At 40.1% G+C, this 23208-nt stretch overlaps 2 protein-coding genes and 1 long non-coding RNA gene across 3 annotated transcripts; 1 reads left to right on the top strand and 2 right to left on the bottom strand.

Annotated features, from left to right (window-relative positions):
- Nucleotides 1-975: 975 nt before the first annotated feature.
- On the top strand, nucleotides 976-7007 carry gstt1b (glutathione S-transferase theta 1b). The gene is made up of 5 exons (XM_020621429.1): nucleotides 976-1339; nucleotides 2495-2582; nucleotides 2668-2818; nucleotides 5399-5575; nucleotides 6543-7007. The coding sequence occupies exons 1-5, from the start codon at nucleotides 1228-1230 to the stop codon at nucleotides 6729-6731; spliced, it is 717 nt and encodes a 238-aa protein (XP_020477085.1). The 5' UTR covers nucleotides 976-1227; the 3' UTR covers nucleotides 6732-7007.
- Nucleotides 6970-7580, bottom strand: LOC109972516 (uncharacterized). The gene is made up of 2 exons (XR_002276697.1): nucleotides 7157-7580; nucleotides 6970-7115 (listed from the first exon to the last, which is right to left on the bottom strand). It is a non-coding gene; the product is annotated as an uncharacterized LOC109972516 (long non-coding RNA).
- Nucleotides 7581-10783: 3203 nt separating this feature from the next.
- On the bottom strand, nucleotides 10784-14050 carry LOC109972577 (ladderlectin-like; the record flags this gene model as incomplete). Its single annotated transcript, XM_020621532.1, has 7 exons — nucleotides 10784-10969; nucleotides 11703-11802; nucleotides 12283-12408; nucleotides 12781-12872; nucleotides 13165-13197; nucleotides 13882-13923; nucleotides 14014-14050. Coding segments are annotated over 7 exons (501 nt in total), but the record flags the coding sequence as incomplete, so codon positions are not given.
- Between the last annotated feature and the right edge of the window lie 9158 nt (nucleotides 14051-23208).

Raw genomic sequence — 23208 nt, 5'->3', positions numbered from 1 at the left:
AATGCCCTGTCCTCTCACTGTTATGCCCAGGGATTCAACACCTCTTCTTTTGCAGCATGCTGACATAAGTGAATATGTCAGGCGGCTGAACAGCGCCGTGATGAGTCTCTCTGAACAAGTGGTCAAAATCCTGCGCAGAGAACAAGCTGAGGAGCCTACCTCAGTGGAAGTGGACAGCTGGGTCTACCGCAAGGCGCACAAACTTCAGTGGTTCAAGCCCCGGTGGCAAGGACCCTACAAGGTAGCAGAAAGCACCACACACTGTGTTAAACTGTGGCTCACTGATAACAAGTTAAGTAACTGGATCCACAAAACACACTGCACACCAGCAGAGGATCCCACTGTTCGCACAGTAAGTCAGGTCAGGGCTGATTTGACCTCTAAATTGCCTGGGCCACAGTCAGAGAAGGACTAAGGTTAGTGTGACAGTTTCAGGGAACAGATAGTGCTAGGGACAGCAAACAAAATGCCCATCTCAAATTTTTTAAATGGTCGTCCTGGCATTTTTCTCTGTGTCTCTGGCCTCATTGCTACAATTATTGTGGGGTTAGCCCAAACCAGATATAATGTACAGGCCTGTTGGGTTCGGGGTCATTCATTCTTCATCTGCCTGCGCGCAGTATTGGAGGTGAAGGATACCTGAGCGTGTAATGTTAATTTTACCTGTGATCCTTTGAATAAACCAGCACAGTTTTTTGTAGCCACTTGGACCGCCTCGTCTCTCTGAGTTTCACTGGTTAAGCGTAACTGGGAAATATCTTTCACAATACAGGACAAAATTGATTTTTGTAATGTGGGTCTAGACAAAGCATTAAAAGTAATTAAGTTATTTTACTGCTGACAGCAGTCATGTACATGTAAAAGAGTTGAGCCTGCAGGCAATAAGAGAAATTCAGGACAAAGCTGCCCCTACAGAGAAACAAGCATGGCTTGGTAAAGGAGCCACACAAGATTCCATGTGTTGCAACATGACTAGAACCCGGGGTGCAGCGGTGACATTCATTTCTCATACGGTGTCTGTCACAATTATATGCAAATAAAAACCTATGCAAATTAGGTGATATCGTCATTGAGCGACTTCTAGGACCGCCAATAGCTACTTTGCTTACTGAGGAGTTGGCTAACATTGTCTTCGTCAGCTAAAGAATTTTTGGTCCTGGAAGGAAGTCAGGTTTCAGTGAAATTGGGAAGCAGAGGACAGAGAAACCTGTGGTTTGAGAGGCACTCATGGCGTTAGAGTTGTACTTGGACCTGCACTCTCAGCCCTGCCGCTCAGTTTATATGTTCGCCAAGAAGAACAACATTCCCTTTGAGTTCAAGAAGATTTCTCTGCTGGACGGTGAGTTCATGTTCCCACACAGAGACCGATCCTGTTCCTCATCACAGATTTTAGTCACATAGAAGTCGTCTGCTACTTAATTCCTGCTCGAAACAGTATCGGTCCGTTTGCAGTTTGTTGGATAGTAAAGTGTAATGTCCATAAAGTTAAAGGGACAACCAGTCACTTACTGAATGCTGTTTTCTCAACATCTTTCTGCTACAACAGTAGGATACTCCAAAAAAGTTCACTTTAGTATACTTCGTTGTGCTTTGTAATCATTTTTCTTTATGTTTTCTAAATAGACTGGAAAACACAACATTTTCTGTATGCTAGAAATTGTTTGTTAGGCTATGTGTAATCCGTAATATTGATACCAGTAATGGGTTTTGTTCTAAAGTTTTTTGGTTTTTAATAGGAGTGCTAGAAATGTCAGAGTTACATTATTTTGTACTTTTTCCTTATGAAAACCTTTTCATTTAACAAAGCAGCCAGCCAAGAGTGCACTGGTATCAAATCAAGGTCAAAGTGTTTATTTGTCATATGCACTGTTAGGAAACATGTTTCCCTATACAATGAAATTCTTTGCCATCCACATGAATGCCACAAAATAGAAATGAAATATAAAGTAGATAAATAGTAACACAAAATCTAAGGCACTTTAAGCAGCAAATGCAGCAATATAATACAAATATATAAGAATAAAATGAACAAGATTCTCATTTAAAACTGATTATTACGATTTTGAATGCCTGTACAGTAGGCTGTGTTTTGGTGTCAATGCCAAAATGATCTTTTTATATGTTTCCCTGTGTTACTACACAATAGGGTTTGGAGAGGTCACCAGATGATTAAGAAGAGAAGACAGAAAAATATATTTCTGCAGTGAAAATTATCTAGACTGTGAGTTTTGAATAAAATCAGGAACGATCTAATTAAAGGATAAGTAAGCAGATCACAGAACTGACAAGACATTTCACCGCACTTGACAGTTTGGCATGATCTCTGCTTTGGACCCATTTCACTCAGTATCATACAAGAACTGAGGTTTGATTGCCACCCTAAGAATCAGATGTATGAACAGCTGTATCTCTGAATAGCTGTGAACAGCTTCAAATAAATCCACACTAAAAGCTTATTGCTGCACCTGACTTGACCCATGTGTGTTGGTTTCAGGCGAGCAGTATGGAGAAGAGTTTGGGAAGATCACCCTGATCAGACAAGTCCCTGCTCTTCGAGATGGAGACTTCTGCCTGGCTGAAAGGTGATAATTAAAATGCTCAACATTAATGTGTCCAGTGAGGCCATGTGTCCCATTTGGTCATTATTGGTGGTGTTTGTTTTGGTAGCATTGCCATCCTGCTGTATCTGGCAGAGAAGTTTAAAACGGCAGACTTCTGGTACCCAGCCGACCTTCAGCAGCGCGCTCGCATTAATGAGTATCTGTCATGGCAGCACACGGGCATCCGTCTCCATGGTTCTAAAGTGTTCTGGCTCCAGGTATGTTCCCAAGCTTCTGTTATGGTGTCTTGAGTTTTTTAGCTTTTAACTCCATCTGTGAGGAAGTGAGGTCAGCTGGACAAGCAACACCAGCCCTGTATTTGAAGTTAGAGCTGCTGATGGAAGTTTCTTCCTGCTTTCTATTTTGCAGTTCACTGCCACTGATTCTTGAGCATATACTATACTATACTATACTATACTATTTAATTTTCTTGTGTCAGTGTGGCATTAACTGTGAGTACGGCTTTCTGTAAGCACTCAAAAGGTAATAAATGGAGATGATTCCTTCAGAGTTTTACCGAGAACACAGAGAAACCTCCCTGTATACATGACTCCATTATGATCCAGGTTTCCCGTGATCTGTTTCAAAACTTAAAGTGCAAGTGCTTCGAGTGCCTGGTCCTGGCACACCTGATCACCTGTTTCCCACCCACACTGGACGCCCACCAATTTGCCTACCACAGGAATGCACGGAGGATGCTGTCTCCATAGCACTGCACTCAGACATCTGTACAGTAACAATACTTAGGTAAGAATGCTGTTTGTGGACTTCAGCTCAGTGTTTAACATGGTCATCCCCTTCAAATTAACCATGCAACTTGGAGACCTGGACATCAGCATCTCCCTCTGCAACTGGATTCTGTACTTTCTGACCAACAGGCCTCAGCACGTTAGGTCACACAACACCTGCTTCTCCACCATCATACTCAACACCAGTGTACCACAGGGCTGTGTGCTGAGCACATTCCTCTACTCCCTTTTCACCCACGACTGCAGGCCTGTGCATGGCTCCAACACCATCATCAAGTTTGCAGATGACACCACAGTGATTGGCCTGTCCTGTTTGGTTGCTGAGCCAAACCAGACAGTGATGGAAGAGCAGAGAACAGACTCAGTGATTCCTCTGTAGAACTGTGTCAGCAGCTCCTGGGCCAGGTTGAACTTTCTGAGCTGGTGCAGGAAGTACATCCTCTGCTGTGCCTAACTTGTACATACTCACAGAATACTGCATTACTTGTAATTTAAATCCATAAAGTCTGCTGTATATTGTACATTACCTTGCATATCTTACTGTAAATGTCAATTGTACATATTTATCGGTAAATTAGTTTTGACTGTACACTCCTCACTGCTGTTATTGCACTTCTGGTTAGATGCTAAACTGTATTTCGTTGCCTTGTACTTGTACATGTGTAATGACAATAAAGTTGAATCTAATCTAATCACTTGACAGGACTCACAGATAACTAAAATTTTAACTCACTTAAATGACTCTGTGTGACTTGGTAAAAAAAACTATGCATTCACACTGAAAATCCTGGGGGCTGATTAAACCTGGACAACCCGTCTTTTTTTTCTTTTTTTTTTTAGCTTCATCTCCAAAGTGTTAAAATAATTTTAAGTGAAGCATCATCTCACAAGTTTCAATATACCACATAGGAGAAAGCCACTGCAATTATGTGAATATGAAAGCAGTACAAGAAAAAACACCCAAAAGAGTGCAAAAGACATATTATCCAAAATAAAAGATAAACTATCTAAGATGAAGTATGCATACAGTGATGCTCAAGTCACTTCTGTTTGTTTTCCACCATTGTTGTTAACTGGTGCAACTGATTGATGTGGACCAAAATGACAACAGTAGGGGAAGTGTTATCAGTCCGATAGGAAACCACACAGTCATTCTGTAAGATTAGGCATTTTAATTTAATTTAGGATAAGGATAATGATGATCACCTGCTCTACCCACTGAACCACAGTCGCCCCTTAATTTAATGGCTATACATGTGTGAATGTGTAATACATGTGTAAATCAGTGATTTCTCTCGTTTTTTGTGCCACACTTGGGCTCCCATAATAGTAACACACAGCAATCCAGCTGAAAATAATACAATATAAATAAATAAAACTCGGGCTTGTCTGGAAAACAATGTTGAACCAGGCTCAACCTTTGTGAAACAGCAATTTGACACTGCATTCCAATCAAAAAGCACACGTTCTGTTTCACTGTTATTTGTTCACAAGATTTTACAGCCTGAGTCATACTTCTTGTGACAAGTAGACTGAATTTCATGTGTAAAATTTGTGGCCTTTAGAAATATATCCAGTATGCACTGCACTAGTACAGACATCGCATAGAGTAAAGTTTTAGCTCTTTTGTATCAGAGAGCCTGTGAAGACTGTAGCAGTCTGAAGGCTTGTGATCATAATATTCATAATAATTCCTTGTCATTAAAATGACACAAGGAAACAGTTAACATTCCCCATGTCCCCAAGAGAGAAGATAAGACCATGTGCTCACAGTTTAAACCCTCTGACTGTTCTTCTTTTGAGTATTGACAGGTTAAATGCTGCATATTTTCTGCTTTCCTTGGCTGGCTTTCAACGAAAACATTCTTCATCATATGATATACTACTCAACCATTTTATGTGTTCATCTCCACCTGAAAAGTGTCTGTGTGTCTAGACTCAATCATGATTTTGTATCAAGAACAAGCTCAGTGACAGAATTAAATAGAGCGTGTATTTTAACTGCATTTCCTGTAGATTCAAATCAAGACCTTTGTGTTTATCCTGTAGCTTTTGCTTCCCAAGCTTCTGGGTGTGGAAGTCCCGCAGGACAAGCTGGACGCAGCCTTGGAGGACCTGGACAGCTCCCTGAAACTCATCGAAGAAAAGTTCATCCAGGACAAACCCTTCATTGCAGGAGATCACATCTCATTGGCTGACCTGGTTGCCATTGCAGAGGTCATGCAGGTGAGCAGAGAGACATTTCCAGTCAAAATAGTCCAAACTCAGTACATTGACAATGGGCCATGACAGTGTTTTTGCACATTTTAGCCCGTTTGCATTATTGTCAACCTGATTCTGAAGAATAACAAATTTAAGCTCTAGCATGGTTTTTGTACATTCTGCTCATTTCACTACACTTGAGACAGGTAGTCCTTCATGTCTGAGTTTCAGGGTTGGTATTGTTTGAAATTTCAATACTAGTGACAATGACTGACTTCTAATTCAGTGGCAATATCAAAATAGTACTTCTTCAGTGCCCTACACTGACAAATGTTTTTTCTACAAAAATCTTTTTTTCCATTTAGTTTTCAAAGGTAAAATGTTCTGTAAACACAAGCAGCCATTGAAGAATGTTGCCTGAATAAAACAGTCTAAAACCCATTGATTCTGAAGCTACATTCATAAATATTCTTCGTTAATGTGGGGAATCTGTCAGCAAGTAGTCAGCTCCAGTATTACAGTATAGTATAATAAGGAAAAATGTGTTCTTTTCTTTCAACCTTGTTTGAATACTTAACTGAGAAAAACACATTTTGACTAGAAACAAATGTTAGATTTACTGTATGCTTTATTGTTCATATCTTGTATGTTTAAGACAAAAGTGTTTTGTGATGGGGGCTAAAGTGCACTGTCTCTGGTAATGATTTGTCTTGGTGGCCTGGAGTGGTAAATCTCCCAGCCTTAGCCTAAAATAATTCAAGTGATAACAATGGCTGCCTGAAGCGTAGAAAACAGATTTAAATCCTGTACATCTAAAGCACAGCAGTAGATTTTAATAATTGATGGGTAGTGATTTAATAGTATTTGCTTTGTACTGAAGGGACAGCTATGGATGGAAACCAATGTACAGCAGCATCGATGAGGAACAATACAGGTCAGAAGCATTAGGTTGTTCCTCACTAACAGCCCTTCTCCTCTGTCCCACTGACAGCCTGTGGGCTCTGGGCTGGATGTGTTTGAGGGGAGACCCAAGCTGAGTGCGTGGCGTGACAGAGTCCAAGCTGCTATTGGAAAGGAGCTCTTCGATGAAGCACACCAGATGATCCTAGGAGGTGTGCCAGTGATGGATGTCAGCAAGATGCAGGTCTTGAAGTCCAAGATCATCAGGCTTTTCCTGTGAAGAAGAGAACACTGGTTCAGCCTGAACTAGCTTAGTGAAGTTTTCTGTAACACTTCTCTGTATGAATCAGGTATCAATAGAATACTGACTGGTTTTTACTAACACTCAAATGAAAACCAGATGATGAAAACAAGTTACATCTGAGTACTTTAGATAAAAATGTATTTTTGTAAATAAAGGGTACATATAGGTACTGGAAGGTACTACTAGGAAACAAAACAAGTTTGGAGAAAATGGGTCTAACAACTTGCTGTGTAGTTAGAGTAAAAAAAAAAACAAAACCAAAAAAAGCAAAAAGTAAAAACAGCTACATAGCCCATCAACCTTATTCTACTGTAACTACATTTAATTACCAGTAGGAACAAATTAGTATTTTACTGGTACCTGATTCATACAGACTGAACAAATTAGTATTTTACTGGTACCTGTTTCATACAGACCGCATCATAAAGTATTTCCAGGTTTTCTTCTCATACCTGACAACACAGAGAATTGATTTAACATCATACATCCCTTCTGTTACTTACAAACTGGACAATATACAGTAAGCATTCCAAACTTTGTGTATGAAGACATCCCACTGTTTGTCAGTAAAGACACGAGCATGTTTTTCATCGGTATGACAGGAAGTGATGTGCAGACTGGGTTAGACACGAATCTGGAGTCAGTAGGTCAGATTACGTAACAGAAGAATGTGAAATGTGAGGTAACTGCTCCACTGAGATCTGCAGTATGTCTGTATCCACAGAAAGTCATCAGGACATTTCCTTACTGCTTCGCTGTCTTTGTCGGCTAATTCCTGTGATGAGAGATGTTAATGGTCCTGTAAGCCTTAATAAACTGTTTTGCCCCAGACTTCCCTCTGTATTTGACAGCTATGGTGATTAGTTGTTCACACTGTGATCATGTGCTGTAGTGGGTGATCATGTGGATAATGAGGTGTAGTGTGATATGAAAAGCTTCAACATACTGTATGTTGGCAGCTGTGGTGTCAGTCTTTAAATGAAGTTCAGTATTTGTAGTCAGTTACAAACTCATCAGATGAAAGATTTGTTGTGGTTGGCACACACACACACACACAGACACACACACAGACACACTTATCGCAAGAGACAATACTCAAACCACTCCAGTTATTTTTTCCAGTGGTGCGAAGTACCCAAGCCACTCAAGTTTTAAATACAATTATTAGGTATCCGTGTGTATTTATTTTCTTGTACTTCCTAAATATTTGGTTAAGATCAACTTTAGCATGTGATTTTGAGTCATCCCCCCTGTTGTTTTATGGCAGTGTGGAAACAACAAAAACAGGGCAATGCTACCACCAAGTGGGCAAAGCAGGGTCACTTCATTTACAGTATATACTATATACATGTATGCACTAATTATATACGGGTAATAGAAAGTACATCTATTGAAAAGGTGTAAAGTCATGTCATTTTATTATATTTATCATATATTAACTCATTTACACTAATGCGCTGCACTGTTGTATCTGTACAGTAATTTGCAAAATAGTAAATATAAAATATACTGTAAATTTAGTGGAATCAAAAAAGCAGATTTCTCTTTGAAATGCTGTGAAGTATAAAGTAACAAAATTATATATTTGAGTACATTTTTTTTTACTTAAAGCTACAATAAGTCATATTTTTTTAATGTTTTATTTTTATGTTTTGTATTTATTTATTGTGGTGCAAATGAAAAAAAGACAAAACAGTTTTGAAAACAAGAAAACAACAATGGATTTAGTGCAGGTTTCAGTAGATGAGTTGACAGAGAAGAAGGATTTACAAGCAGATGCTGATTTGACTGGTATGTTGTGAATTTACTATTTATAGCAGTACGATAAGAATTCAAACCATCATACTTTGTGCCTGTAGCCAAAACATGTAAGGGCTGTGACACACCAAGCCAATGGTCAGCCGTCAGCCACAGTCGGGCCATTGGTGAGCATTTGTTGGTGCTCGTCTTTAGGGTGTATCCTGCACTGTTGGCACCAGCTGGGCTCTATTGATGACTTTTTGGCTGATTCAGCATATTGAATTGGTGTTGGGCCTCATCGGTGAGAGACACCAGTCTGATTGGCTGTTCAGCTTAGCGTTTCACTGCACAAGAACAGAACGGTTTGGAAAAGCCTCTTCAGTCTGTCGTTGTACCATCCATTTTTTCACATATTTAGTGCAGTTTCTCTTTATTTTTGCCTTCATGACCTCCTTTCTGCTTCCACAACTAAAAGAGAGAACACCAGTGTCATTTGCAACTTCTTATCAGACATATTCTTAATTAAAAGCAACTATAATCAGCAGCTGTGTTGGATATTTGCTGCTTTGTTTAAGCTTGTATATCTGCAGTCTAGCTCTACTTCTTTCCCTTTCTGAATGGCAAATACAGATGCCGCCAGCTGCTGGTAGGGGGAGTTATTTTTTCATGTAGGTGTGGAACATGTATTAGTCAGTCGTGGGATGTCGTCTGTTTGCGTGTGTTCAAGTGCCACTTTTTCAACCTAACTCAGTGAACCAAGTCAAAGCCCACTCGAGGTGAGACAACAGTTGGCCTTTGCCGCTGCTAGTTCTTTCATGTTGGCTTGGTATATCATGGCTCTAACAACAACTGGCCAAGCAAAGGGTGTCACTGTGTTGGTACTTTGAGTTAATCAGTCACTTAAATGTGTCGTAAACAGGAGCAAGATACACCAGGAGTTCATGCAGATTCCCTTTAACACCACAAAATCTTTTGATGCCCGATTAACACACACGCACACGCATTCTATGATTATGACCCTTGGCCTGCCCCATAGTTTGGGAAATCAGGAAGTGAAGTAGCAGTAAAGCAGTTTTCAGATAGGACACAGTATATGCTGCACTTGCCACGGGGGCTGGGCGCAGCACATTACAGGAGGGTGCACACGTACAAATCACTCCCATGTTGAGTGCCATTTGCTAGCAGACCAAAAAGCTTTCCAGAAGGTGGTTAGCAGATATTAACTAGTTTTTTGAGCAAGAGGCTTGGATGCACAATGTATCTATCTACATGTCAACAAAATCCTCTTGTTTTAGTTGAATTGATGATGATACTAATGTTACTGATCAGTAGAATTTAGAATGCACAATGGACACACACAAAGTTCATGAGTTGGCCTTGAACAGAAAAAGATATTTACAAGCTACTGATCAAGATACTGGTATTGTCTTATGCTATTGTCTGATTTGTTTGATAAATTACAGAAACACTACCTGAGAACCTCTTATTGATTTCCATGACACCACTGAGTACCAGTAGTTATGCTGCTACAGGCCTAGGCTGCTGGGGGGGGGCCCATGATGCTCTGAGATCCTTTCCTCTCCATGCATCTATATGCCACTATTACATGTCACTAGCTGTGTGTCTCCTCTCTCCTGTAGTGTGTCCTCTCTCTCTCTCTCCCTGTACCTTTCTGCAGGTAGCCCTGGCTCTGGAGCTCTGTGTTTCTGATGAGCAGTCATCGGCCACATAAACATGCCCAGTGTTTGATTGTTTGTCGTTGTGTTTATTGTGTCTTGTTGCTTTTCTTCTTTTCTCTCTCCTCTATCCACTCACACCAACCGGTCGAGGCAGAAGGCCGCCCACCAAGAGCCGGGATCTGTCGGAGGTTTCTTCCATTAAAGGGAGTTTTTCCTCTCCGCTGTCGCCAAGTTCTTGCTCAGGGTTGGATTCGTTGGGTTTTCCTCTATAATAATAGTGATAACAGTAAGGTCTAGACCTTACTTTGTAAAGTGTCCTGAGATGACTCTTGTTGTGATTTGGCGCTATACAAATAAAATTGAATATCGTCAACCATACTGTTGTTGTGGCGTCATTAACTGAGTTAGCTCAAGCCTCTCTAAAACTCTGATTTTTTGGGAGCAAACTGATATCCACCCCCTTCAGCAGAGTAATGTGATGAGATGATATTTACTGGGTATAAAAATTAGTAACAGTTTTGATTGGAGGGGAGCTTTAATGAAAGATCACACATTGTCCCATTCTTCCATCTTTATTATGGAAAAGGAAAAGAAACCTACTGCTACAATCATAAACAGAAATGTTTTGATACAAACATTACTGATCAGTAGAATTTAGAATGCACAATGGACACACACAAAGTTTATAAGTTGGCCTTGAACAGCAAAAAAAATTTAGTAGCTATCAACAGCTGAATGGATTCTTGGAGCAGATGAAGCGATAAGCAGTGTCACACCGGGTGTTACCCCAACCATCTGAAATTAGAGAAAAAAACGGTATTAACACAAAATCAATTTTTGAGCTAGCAAATGAAACACCATGGTGTCCACTGCGACAGTAGTCATTTGCCTTTTTCTACAGAACAATAGGAAAAATCAGGCCAGAAAAATGTGATGTTGCCTTGTACTTTATAGCCCTTAAATACAAGCCAGTGTCATGTTTGCTGTGATCTGTACATATCAGGATACTTTCTATGACCAAGACAGAACTCAAGGTATAGTATTACACACAGAACTGGAAGGAACTCTGTGACTATTGCCATTCTGACACTCCAGCTGTTGCAGCATGATGTAGGCAAATGTACTGATTAAAACTGCTGGAAAAGTATTCAACTATCACAATACATTGGACAAAAAATATAATGTTTATCACTGACCATACGTATATAGATAGTTACACATATTTTGTTCTTCAGGCTCTGTTTCAGCACATTCCATTTGAATTAAAATAAGAGATACTACATTAAAGTGCCAAGCCTCAGCTATAATCATCAGGTGTATGTCTGATGTTATCCTCTTCAGCAAATCAGCCACATTAGCTAAGGCTATACTTATGATTTTTTATGCTATATTCCCTGTGGAAATTGTTAGAAAACTGATCAAAGTAAATTGAAGCTCAACTGGTGTACCTATGCAGCCAAAACCAAGAGGTGTGTCTTGTTTTTCTACTGGGTATACAAAAAGGTATTGGGATGAGAACATGACTTACTGGTGGAGCGTAAGTAAATGCAGGGGTAGCTGCTGGAGGAGGAGGCGGAGTACCAGTTGGTGTAGTAGAAGCCTTCACGGTCAATCCACATCCACTTGTCCTGAGAGACCGTGAGTAGAACATGAGTATATGAAAGTATTGTTTTAGTACTAAGAGCCAGTGTTTGCTCTACTTCCATTTTGTCCATGAAATCTTACTATACAAGTGTCTTGATTCTTCAAGTTGCACTTCAGCCTAATGCACGACTTGTGCACTGAGCAGTCTGAGCATTATTTTGGCTGACAGAGGAATTTATGCAGTGCTCGTACAGAGAGAGTCAGGGTAGATTTATATCTTGACTGACTGTTGTACATTTGAAAAGACATTCTTTAACACCTATTTTAGTCCTGTCTTTCTAAATTCATTGCCTTCATTGACTTGAGGTCATCTTGACTACAAGTTGCACTTAATCATTAGGCACTGAACAATTCATTCTTACTGAACACACATCAGTTTTTTCAAGCAGTAGATTTTTAATATGGATACTGCTGAGAGTGAAGTGCTTCAGCAAAAAGAAAGACATGACATCAGAAATACAGACCTGCAGGTTGAAGCCTCCCAGCCATGCAATGCTCTGACCAGCTGTGTGTGTGAGCTGCTGGAGGAAGCTGTACTCTCTGGCATTGGTGGCTGAGGCCAGGTTGGCCCCCCGGTTGTTGCAGTGCTCCTGTTGGACACAGGATGCTTAGAGGGATCATTGAGGTTACACAAGTAAATGGATGTTCTGACATTTCATTTCTTTATGTTTGCCTTTTGGTCTCATGTGAACCTAAAGCTCTTCTTTTCATGGACTGATGGAGACAGACCTACTAACAGATACATCACCATCCAGAGATTTTAGGCCTAGTGAAGCAAAAACAGTAGTTTCTATGTTGTAAATGTTGCATTTATCATGTGCATAGATGGAAGCTCTGCAGTCACCTAATGATGTCTGCCAGATGTGAAGAAAAGCTTTGACTTCAGTTTACATGCTTAATAGCTGTATGACAGCAAATAGTAATGACATGTAATAGTAATGAAATAGTTAAAGTTGCAATACCTCAGCACTGTACCAGGTCATGGGAGTATTGACGAACAAGAAGCAGCGAGAGTTGTGGCCGAACCAGCCATCTGGACACAAGTTAAAATGACCTAGAGAGGAGAGAGAGCATTCAGTTTACTTACTAACAGAACACTTTCATTGACAAAATAGTTTGACTGACTAATCACACCTCCCAAAACAACATCTGTCTGTTATGTATCTGTATCTACTTTGGAGGTAAAGATGTCAGAACTGGGAAGATTGTAGTTAAACTAACACAATCATCTCTCACTCTACTTAGACATTTGGCTTTTCTGATATTTGGAGAGAGGTGTTGCCATGATGACCCCCAAAAACACATCACAAATGAACATAAAATGAGAACTGTGATGCAGCTCTTACTTTCAGGTACTGCTGCATCCTTTAACACAAGTGCTGCAAAGACAGAGAAACACAGTCAACACAATTAATACAAATATACTATAAGATATGTTGACTATACCCATATATGCTCTATTCTGCATTATCTAAATGTCTTGGTTACATAAGCTTAAGTCTTCTTATATATGCTTTTTTTCTTGTTATAAGATAAAACTATGCAGAATATTGTTTAAAACTATCAAACAACCTGTTTCTATAACAACACAAAACAGCTGGGGAGTACTTGACAATGTAGCTTATACAGTAAGTCCGATGTGTATTTCAGTGTTTAAGTGACTCTGAGCAGCCACTGAATATATAATTAAGAGATATGTGTCTGATTATTGTTTCTAGGAACAGGGACAGAATCTTCTGGAAAAAATGTTTCATCATCATCATCATTATTGTCATTTGCTCATCTCTGAAATATCAATCACTTGTTCCATTCAACAGATTGAGTGGTCAAAGAAAGTCAAAACAAGGGAATTGGTCATCTGTCCTAAATGTCCAAACACCTGGCCTTGCTGTTCTTTCATGTCCTGATATCTGCTTACACACTGCTGTCTAACATACAGTACATCTGTCATAATCTGACCATCTTCTGGTTTTCATATCACTGGAGGTCTTTTGATTGTTTCTGTAGTTAATATTGTCCCATGGCTGTCACAGTGCAAGTTAAATAAAGAAGAAGACACTAACCAGGTGCAGCCACGTGCTCCTTTGGGGCCTCTGCTGCTGCGTCTGTAGGGGTGAATGACATGAAAGTTGGTGTCAGATAGATGCTTTCTTACTGTCTGACTGTGGATTCAAGTATATTCCTTCATTACTGACCTGGAGCCTTTTGTTTGTTTTCAGCTGGTGCTGCAGAGAGAAACAGAACAGTCAGAAGCAGAATACTTCTCTGTGTGTGTGAGTATGTGTGTGTTGAATCTGACCTGCAAACGCTGCACAGAGAAAAAGAGAGAGGAGCAGCACAGTTGTCATGGTGATGATCAAATGACTGTTCCTGTTTGGAAAAAAAGAAAAAAATTACCAATAAATCTACAGTGACAAAGCAGAAACATGAGCGACAGTGAATAACTGTAAACCCTACTGAAGTCTTACCTGTCAGGTAGATGTGAGGTGATGATGTTCAGGTATCCGCTGATGATGCAGTGATGACAAGAGGCTGCTCTGTTCTTTATATACACACACCTGAACTGAACGTGCCAACGCTGATCGACAGGCTGCTCTGTTCTTTATATACACACATCTGAACTGAACGTGCCAACGCTGGGTGATGACTCAGCTCTGTGTACGGGAAGCTGATTGCTGTGTGTACATAAAGATCTGAAGTTGAACTCTGATCACTGTAAAAGAGTTTACACCAACCGCTTCTTGGTTGTGATTTCAGATCAAATTAATGATTTAGAAAAAGTGAAGCTAGGCTGAACATGCAGTTACAGATGGTCTGCAAGCTGTATATTCTGCACTTGTATTTTAAAGGACATATGAGCTGTGGTGGTTCACAATTCAGATATTTTAACATAAGGGGAAAAAAGCAAAATAACAATGAAAACACAACTCCACAACAAGTAAAAGTCCTGCATTCAAAATTATGGTTAAAATATAGAAATATGAGCAGAATAATGTACTATACATATCAAAATAATATCATCAATGTGTAGGAAGAACAGTTCCTCTCAGTGTTGTTATTGCGGATTATATCATTGTAGAATTATTACTAATAGATGAACATGACAGGAGCATTAGAATCCTGCAGCTAACTGATGATGGAACTAATTTTTTATCTTACTTTTAAACCCTGCTGTGTGGTTCAGTCTTTTAACTGTGTGTGATATTCTTCTGCAACTCAGTGTCATCTCCTCCTGAAACAGTGAAATTTTATCCTGAGCATTACTCTCCATATTCTAAGAGAACTGGGTTCCTACTGCAGCACTTTGTTAGAGTTTGAACTTATTATAACCTCAACAAAGATTCAAAACCAACAACTCTTTTGTACTGCCATCTTTACAGCTGTTTAGCTGTCATCTCTACCATCTTAAAAACACCATTAGCATCTGTCTTGTGCCACTTGTTCTTGAGTAACACACTGAATCTTAAATTACTACTACAGTCTGTGGATGTGGGGCCAACATGTAAGTTACTTTGAACTAAAGTATCTGCTAAATGAAAGCATTATAGAAATGTCACTGATTTTTTTACACTTAGTGGTGGTAGAAATAGGCTGCAGACACATGCAAGAAAAAGTAATGGCACTGTTTGCAGTTTCATGCATAAATCGGTTATGAAATGTGATCGGATCTTCACCAAAGTCACAGATATCAACCAACAATATTTCTAAGTTGATAAAACACAAACAGTCATGATCTATCATGTCTTTATTGAACACAGCCATTAAACATACAAAGTGATGGTGGAAAAAGTAATGGCAACCATGTTTTAATAACTGGTTGAACCACAGTGGCAGCACTAACCTCAAGCAAGCTCTTCCTGTAGCTGTGGATTAGACCTGCACAACATTCAGGAGGAATTATGGACCATTCTTCCTGACAGAACAGCTTCAGCTCAGCCATAGTCTTAGGACCTTGGGTGTGAGCAGCTCTCTTGAGGTCATTCCACAGCATCTCTATTGGGCTGAGGTCTGGGCTCTGACTGGGCCACTCCAAAAGGTGGATTTTGTGTCTCCAAAGCCATTCTGTAGTAGATTTAGGGTCACTGTTCTGCTGCATCACTCAGCTTGTTCTGAGCTTCAGCTTGCCAACAGCCACCCTAACATTATCCTGTAGGAAACCTTGATAGACTTGGAAATTCATTTTCCCCTCCACAATGACAAGCGGTCCAGGTCCAGGTCCAGAGACAGCAAAGCAGGGCCACATCATGATGCTCCTTCCGCTGTACTTCACTGTTGGCATAATGTTTTCATGTTGGTAAGTGGTTCTCTTTTTAGGTCATCCATAGAGCTGTGTCTTCTTCCCAAACAATTCTACATTTTATTTATCAATATTTTGCGTATGGTTGACTCATGAACAGAGATGTTAACCAAATCCAGTGAATTCTTCTAATCTTTAGCTGTTACTCTAGGGTTCTTTTTTTTTTTACTTCATTTTTTATTTTGTCATTTAAAAAAAATGTAACGCTAATTTAGTCCCTGTCACATACTTCAGTCCATTCCTTTTCTTTTCTTTTTTGTGCACGCCAATACATGGATTGCTGTGTGAGCACTGCAATGCACCAGCTACAACAAGCACACGTGCACACCGTGGCGTACTAACCTCACTGTTGCATTTCAGCTTGTATTTTGCTTTGACATTCTGGATTAGAACAACTGACAAATGATTTCTTTTCCAATTATTATCTAAATTAATCCATTACCAAATATATGAGCCTGATTAAACAGGTGTGATTTTACTGGGGCACAGCAGATTAATACTTGGGCACAGGCCCCAGTAAAAGGAGTCTAACGATGCCTATGTCAGAAGTATCTGACATGTTTGCACAAGAGCACTATAGACCCTGTCTGCCTGTCACCCTACCTGTCATATGGATGGAAAGAAAATGCTACATGAAAACGCATCAGACAGATATATGCTGTATGATCATTAGTTCAGCTGAATGATCAAAGCCCTCCAAATACAGGAACACAATGTACAAGATTGCAATCTTGCAATTTTGCAGTGATTCTCCTCCTTATTTTGTGTCTATATCAGCCTACACCACTCCACTCCAGCAGTTTTATCACCAATCTTCTCACAGTAGTGCTGGAGGCCAGAGCTTTGTCATCTAGAATAACTATACAAGTATACAGTATAAGTAACACTTAACATCACTGTCTCAATCAAAGAAGCAAGATGCCTACAATCCAAATAATTTTAGTTGTCTGTTTTTATACTCTATGCCTGAAAAAAATATTATTACATAGGCTAGTGTAAGAATTTCATGCTAATTAAGCAGTACCTGGATTTATGTTGATTTTTTTCAAGGCTTTTTGGCTTAGACCTACATTTTGAAGAACTCTTGAATGTTTGGCGTTTACTTTTACTTGGAGTATGTCTACCAGATAGCAAAACTGAATTAAAGTAATACTACAGTTGCTAAAGACATAGTGGCAATAAACATCTGATGTGATGTTATTGCATCCTGGTTGTGACAGAAATTTATGATTATGAGTTAAAAGGTGTGGAGTGCTGGGAACAGTAAGTCATAGTGTTGACCTCTCTTTATTTTATTTTATTTATTTATTATTTGTTATCTTCTCATCTTTCTCCGACTGAAGGAAGAGGAGATAAGAGAGAATTTGTGCTGAAGATAAAAAAAAAGGGTAAAAGACTTATTGCCATAAAAACTGCAGTGCTTCCAGTAAAACATGTTATCACATCAGAATAAACATTATAAGTAGAACTGAGACCATCTAAATACAGGTAATCTTAAAAAAAAGTTTATTTCACTTTACCTAATTTTTTATCTATTTTTGTTATCTTTTCATTTTTCTCTGACTGCGGGAAGAGGAGATAAGAGATAATTCATGCTGAAGAAAAGGAAATGAAAAACACTTATTTCCATAAAGACTGCATTGCTTCTAGTAAAACATGCATCATTTTGTTTTATAACTATGGTGTCTGATAGGCTGCAGACTTGACTGTGTAGAAGCAAAGCAATAAAACCAAATGATATTTCCATGCAGAAGAACTAAAATGCTCAGAAGCCTTCAGATTAGGTTTACACTCATCCTTCCAATCATTGCTCTGTTTCCTTTCCTGGCTGAATGATGATAATATATGATAATAATGCCCTCAGTCTGTCCCCCATGCAGCCCTCAGACTCTCAGATCACTGTAGGGTCCATCTTATTCCAACCTATAGGCAGAAACTTAGCTGTGAAGCCTGTGGTCAAAACAGTGAAGAGCTGGACTGAGGAGGCTAAGTCAGAGCTACAGGCCTGCTTTGACAGTACAGACTGGAGTGTATTTGAGACTGCAGCTACAGACCTGGACGAACTCACTGACACTGTGACATCTTATATCAGTTTTTGTGAGGATGTGTGTGTGCCCAAAAAGTCCTTCTGCACATACAACAACAATAAGCCCTGGCTTACAGCCAGACTCAAGCAGCTTCATTATGCCAAAGAGGAGGTTTACAGAAGTGGGGACAGGACTCTGTACAGCCAGGCCAGGAACACACTAACAAGGGAGATCAGAGCAGCAAAGAGGAGCTACTCTGAAAAGCTGAAAGCCCAGGATTCAGCCATCCACTCCTCGTCTGTGTGGAGTGGAAAAGCATCACTTGGTGTCCCCCAAGGATGTGTGCTCTCCCCTCTGCTGTTTTCACTCTACACCAACGAAGGGCCCCTCTGTCAAGCTCCTAAAGTTTGCAGATGACACAATGGTCATTGGACTCATCCAAGATGGTGAAAGATATCACCCAGTTCTTTTAACCAGGAACTCAGAGAGACGAGGCGGACCCCTTGGATATATAAAAAGTAACCGTACTGGTTTATTCAAAGGATCACAGGTAAAATTAACATTACACGTCCAGGCATCTTCCACCCCCAAACCTGCACGCAGGCAGCATGGAGGATAAAAGACCCTGAACCCTCATGCCTATACAATTTTATCCCTTGGTTGGGCTAGCCCATGCTACACAGGAGCGTCAACCGTGATGTAAATGGACTGGTAAATGGACTGTATTTTATATAGCGCTTTCTCACAGTGTGTTGCACGCGGACCACTTGGATATATAAAAAATAACCGTGCTGGTTTATTCAAAGGATCACAGGTAAAATTAACATTACACGTCCAGGCATCTTCCACCCCCAAACCTGCGCGCAGGCAGCATGGAGGATAAAAGACCCTGAACCCTCATGCCTATACAATTTTATCCCTTGGTTGGGCTAGCCCATGCTACACAGGAACGTCAACCGTGACGTCACCTGATATGCCAGCTTCACAGCTGGCCGTAGCAGTAGTCAAAACATGGAGAGAATCAATGTGTGTGTGAGTGTTGATCATGTGGTGTGTATCTAAAAACATACAGGACGTTCAGGGACATGTCCGGACATTAAGCCTCGGAAGATATTATGATTAAGATTATGGCTAAACATATCATAATAATAACAATATTCATCCTGCTGACTTTTTCTATCTGGTTTTTCTTGGGGCCCCCATGCAGCCTGCAGAACTCATGACAATGAACTAAGCATTTAACAGCCTGAGCATAGACAGCCTGTCTCCACTAAACTAATACAACAAATATCTAATCAATATCTATCTGACTAAGAAATTACCTAACAATGGTGACGAGTGAGCCTACAGATAGGAGGTGGAGCAGCTGGTCCTATGGTGAAGTTGCAACAACCTAGAGCTGAACATGCTCAAAACAGTGGAGATGACAGTGAACTTCAGGAATTTTTATTCCTATTTATCTCGTTTCACAGTGAGCATTCCTTTGTCTGTCTGAATTGTTTACTGCCTGTTTATACTGCTTATTTTGCATTGTTTGCACTGTTTGTTGCTGTTAATACTGCTTATTTTGTTAAACTAGCCTTATGTTGGTTTACTGTCTACTTGCCCCTTGCAATGTACATGCACACTGAGAGCCGATGTACCAAAGTCAAATTCCTTGTGTGTCCGACACACCTGGCCGATAAAGCAGATTCTGATTCTTTCCTTTAATGATCCCTAACCTCACAAGTTTCCTTTTTATGTTCTTGGACACATCCTTAACATAGTGCATGATACCATTACCTATGGTACCTGCCTTCTTATAGGACTTAAGGAAAAGCAATTCACAACCTGTTTCTTTAAGCAAACCCCTTGTAGTTTTATCATGTTTGCAGTCAATATAGTAATACGGGGGAAGCATGATGTCAACAGATGGTGACGTTAAGGCTTTATTGCTGCAGACTCTAGAAAGGAGGTGGCACTCCACTAAGTCAGAAGAGTTTTTCATAGCCTGGAAAGATAGTTTAATAGCATATAAAAAAGCCCTTTGTAGTGCCAGAACTGTATATTATTCACCACTGATAGAGGAAAATAAGAACAACCCCAGGTTTCTCTTCAGCACTGTAGCCAGGCTGACAAAGAGCCACAGTGCTGTTGAGCTTAATATTGCTTTAGATCTCAGCAGCAATGACTTCATGAGCTTCTTTACAAATAAAATCACTATTATTAGAAAACAATGAATCAAATCATTCCCACAACTCTCACAGATGTATAATCAAGTACAATGGCTTTAGAAACATTTGTAAAACCTCATATATATTTAAACTGCTTCTTTCTCATAAATCTCTCTGAGCTGACCTCAACAATTGCTTCATCTAAATCATACCACTTAGACCTCGTCCCAACCAGGCTGCTCAAACATGTCTTACCCCTAATCAACACTTCCATATTAAATCTGATTAACCTCTCTCTATTAACAGGTTATGTTCCACAGGCTTTTAAAGTTGCTGTAATTAAACCTCTATTCAAAAAGCCTACTCTTGATTTAGGTGTTCTAGCTAATTATAGACCAATATCCAATTGCCCCTTTATTTCTAAAATTCTTGAAAAAGCTGTTGCAAAGCATGTATGTGACCACTTACACAAAAATGATTTCTTTGAGGATTTACAGTCTGATTTTAGTCCATCATAGAACAAAAACTGTGAAAGTCACCAACAATCTCCTCCTAGCCTCAGACAAAGAACTTGTCTCCATACTTGTCCTCTTAAATCTCAGTGCTACTTTTGACACTGTCAGGTCTGCTCGGCGCGATCTGCCTCTCTTCTGCCTTTCTCTCTCCTGCTCGCTCTTCTTGCAGGATCAGCGCCTCAGGTGTGTCGCATTTTGTACTTAATGACTTATGGGTTATTGCGCACAGCTGGGGCGCATTACTGTAATCACCCTCCTACCTTATTTATACCTCTGGCAGACACTCCGCCATCGCTGGAGCATTAACGTGCATACCCCGTAAGAGCCCTTTATTCGTGGTGTGTATAAGACGTATTTTGTTTTCCACGCTGACAGTTCCTGTGCTGTGGATCTCATTTTATACGTTGGTTATATGTTTTGTGTTATACGGTCCATGCTGACAGTTCCTGTGCTGTGGACCGCTTTGTTTGTTTTTTGTCCATGAGGTTAGCCAGACGTTACCTTTTTTTTATCCAAGCTGACAGTTCCTGTGCTGTGGATATCCTTTTTGTTTGCCTGTCCTCTTGGTTAGCCTGTCCATTCACCTGTCCGCCGGGTTCCTGCTACTCTCCTGGTTTCTGCCATTAGCCTGTCTGCTCCCCTGATCGTCCTGGTCTCCTCAGCCATCTTTGCTCAGTCCTAGTTGTATGTATTAATTGACTCTATTCCTTTGTATCCCCACCAATAAACCACCATTTTTTACTAGGACCTGGGTTAGCAGTCTTGAGTCCAACCTCAGTCCTCCCTTACCCTCCTGGTGAGGGGGACTAACCATAACAGACATCACTGATCACAGCATCTTACTACAGAGATCTGAACATGTTATTGGGATTAAAGGAACCGCACTAAGTTGGTTCAAATCTTATTTATCAGAAGGATTACAATTTGTTAATGATGAATCTTCCATGAACACTGAAGTTAGTCATGGCCTTCCACAGGGCTGTGTGTTAGGTCCAATTCTCTTCAATTTCCATTGCTGTGCAGATGATACTCAGTTATACAGTATTTATTCATGAACCCAGATTAATCAGATCAGTTGGTCAAACTTCAAGCATGTCTTAAGGACATAAAAGCCTGGATGACCTGTAATTTCTTACTTCTAAACTCAAAATTATTGTATTTGGGCCTGAAAACCTAAGAAATCTCCTGTCTAACCATATACAATAGCTACACTAGATGACATAGCTCTGGCCTCCAGCACTACTGTGAGGAAACTTGGAATCATTTTTGACCAGGATATGTCCTTTAAATCACACATAACCAAGTCTCTAGACCAAACTAAAGAACACCCTGTCTCAAAGTGATGCTGAAAAACTGGTACATGCATTTGCTACTTCCAAGCTGGACTACTGTAACTCTTTACTATCAGGATGTCCCAATAATTTCCTAAAAAGCCTCCAATTAATCCAAAATGCTGCAGCCAGAGTACTGACAGGAACTAGCAAGAGAGATCATATCTCTCCCATATTAGCTTCTCTCCGGCTCCCTGTAAAATCCAGAATAGACTTTAAAATCCTTCTACTAACACACAAAGCCCTTAATGACAAGGCTCCATCGTATATTAAAGACCTCATAGTGCCTTATCATCCCAACAGAGCACTTTGCTCTCAGAGTGCAGGTTTACTTGTGGTTCCTAGAGTCCACAGAAGTAGAATGGGAGGCAGAGCCTTTAGATATCAAGCTCCTCTCCTATGGAACCAGCTCCCAGTCTCAGTTCGGGATGCAGACACCCTGTCTACCTTTAAGATTAGACTTAAGACTTTCCTTTTTGATAAACTATAACTATACTGAAGGTATTGAATGATATGGCATGATAATCCTGCTGAGCTTCTGCAGTACCCGTTTCATATTTGCATGTAGTTGGAAAGGGTTTTAGAGTCATCTCAAAGATTTTAGATATTCACCAGTCCACTGTTAGACATATTGTCTATACATGGAGATGATTTGGTGCTCTGGTGCTTGGGCACCCAGCCAAGATCACTCCAGGGGCACAACGCAGAATGCTCAATGAGGTAAAAAAAAAAAAAGAACCCTAGAGTAACAGCTAAAGATTAGAAGAATTCACTGGATTTGGTTAACATCTCTGTTCATGAGTCAACCATACGCAAAATATTGATAAATAAAATGTAGAATTGTTTGGGAAGAAGACACAGCTCTATGGATGACCTAAAAAGAGAACCACTTACCAACATGAAAACATTATGCCAACAGTGAAGTACAGCAGAGGGAGCATCATGATGTGGCCCTGCTTTGCTGCCTCTGGACCTGGACCTGGACCGCTTGCCATTGTGGAGGGGAAAATGAATTCCCAAGTCTATCAAGGTTTCCTACAGGATAATGTCAGGGTGGCTGTTGGCAA

Source organism: Monopterus albus, unplaced genomic scaffold (genome assembly GCF_001952655.1).
Source record: "Monopterus albus unplaced genomic scaffold, M_albus_1.0 scaffold260.1, whole genome shotgun sequence".
Taxonomy (NCBI): Eukaryota; Metazoa; Chordata; class Actinopteri; order Synbranchiformes; family Synbranchidae; genus Monopterus; species Monopterus albus.
This window is presented reverse-complemented; position numbering and strand designations above follow the sequence as displayed.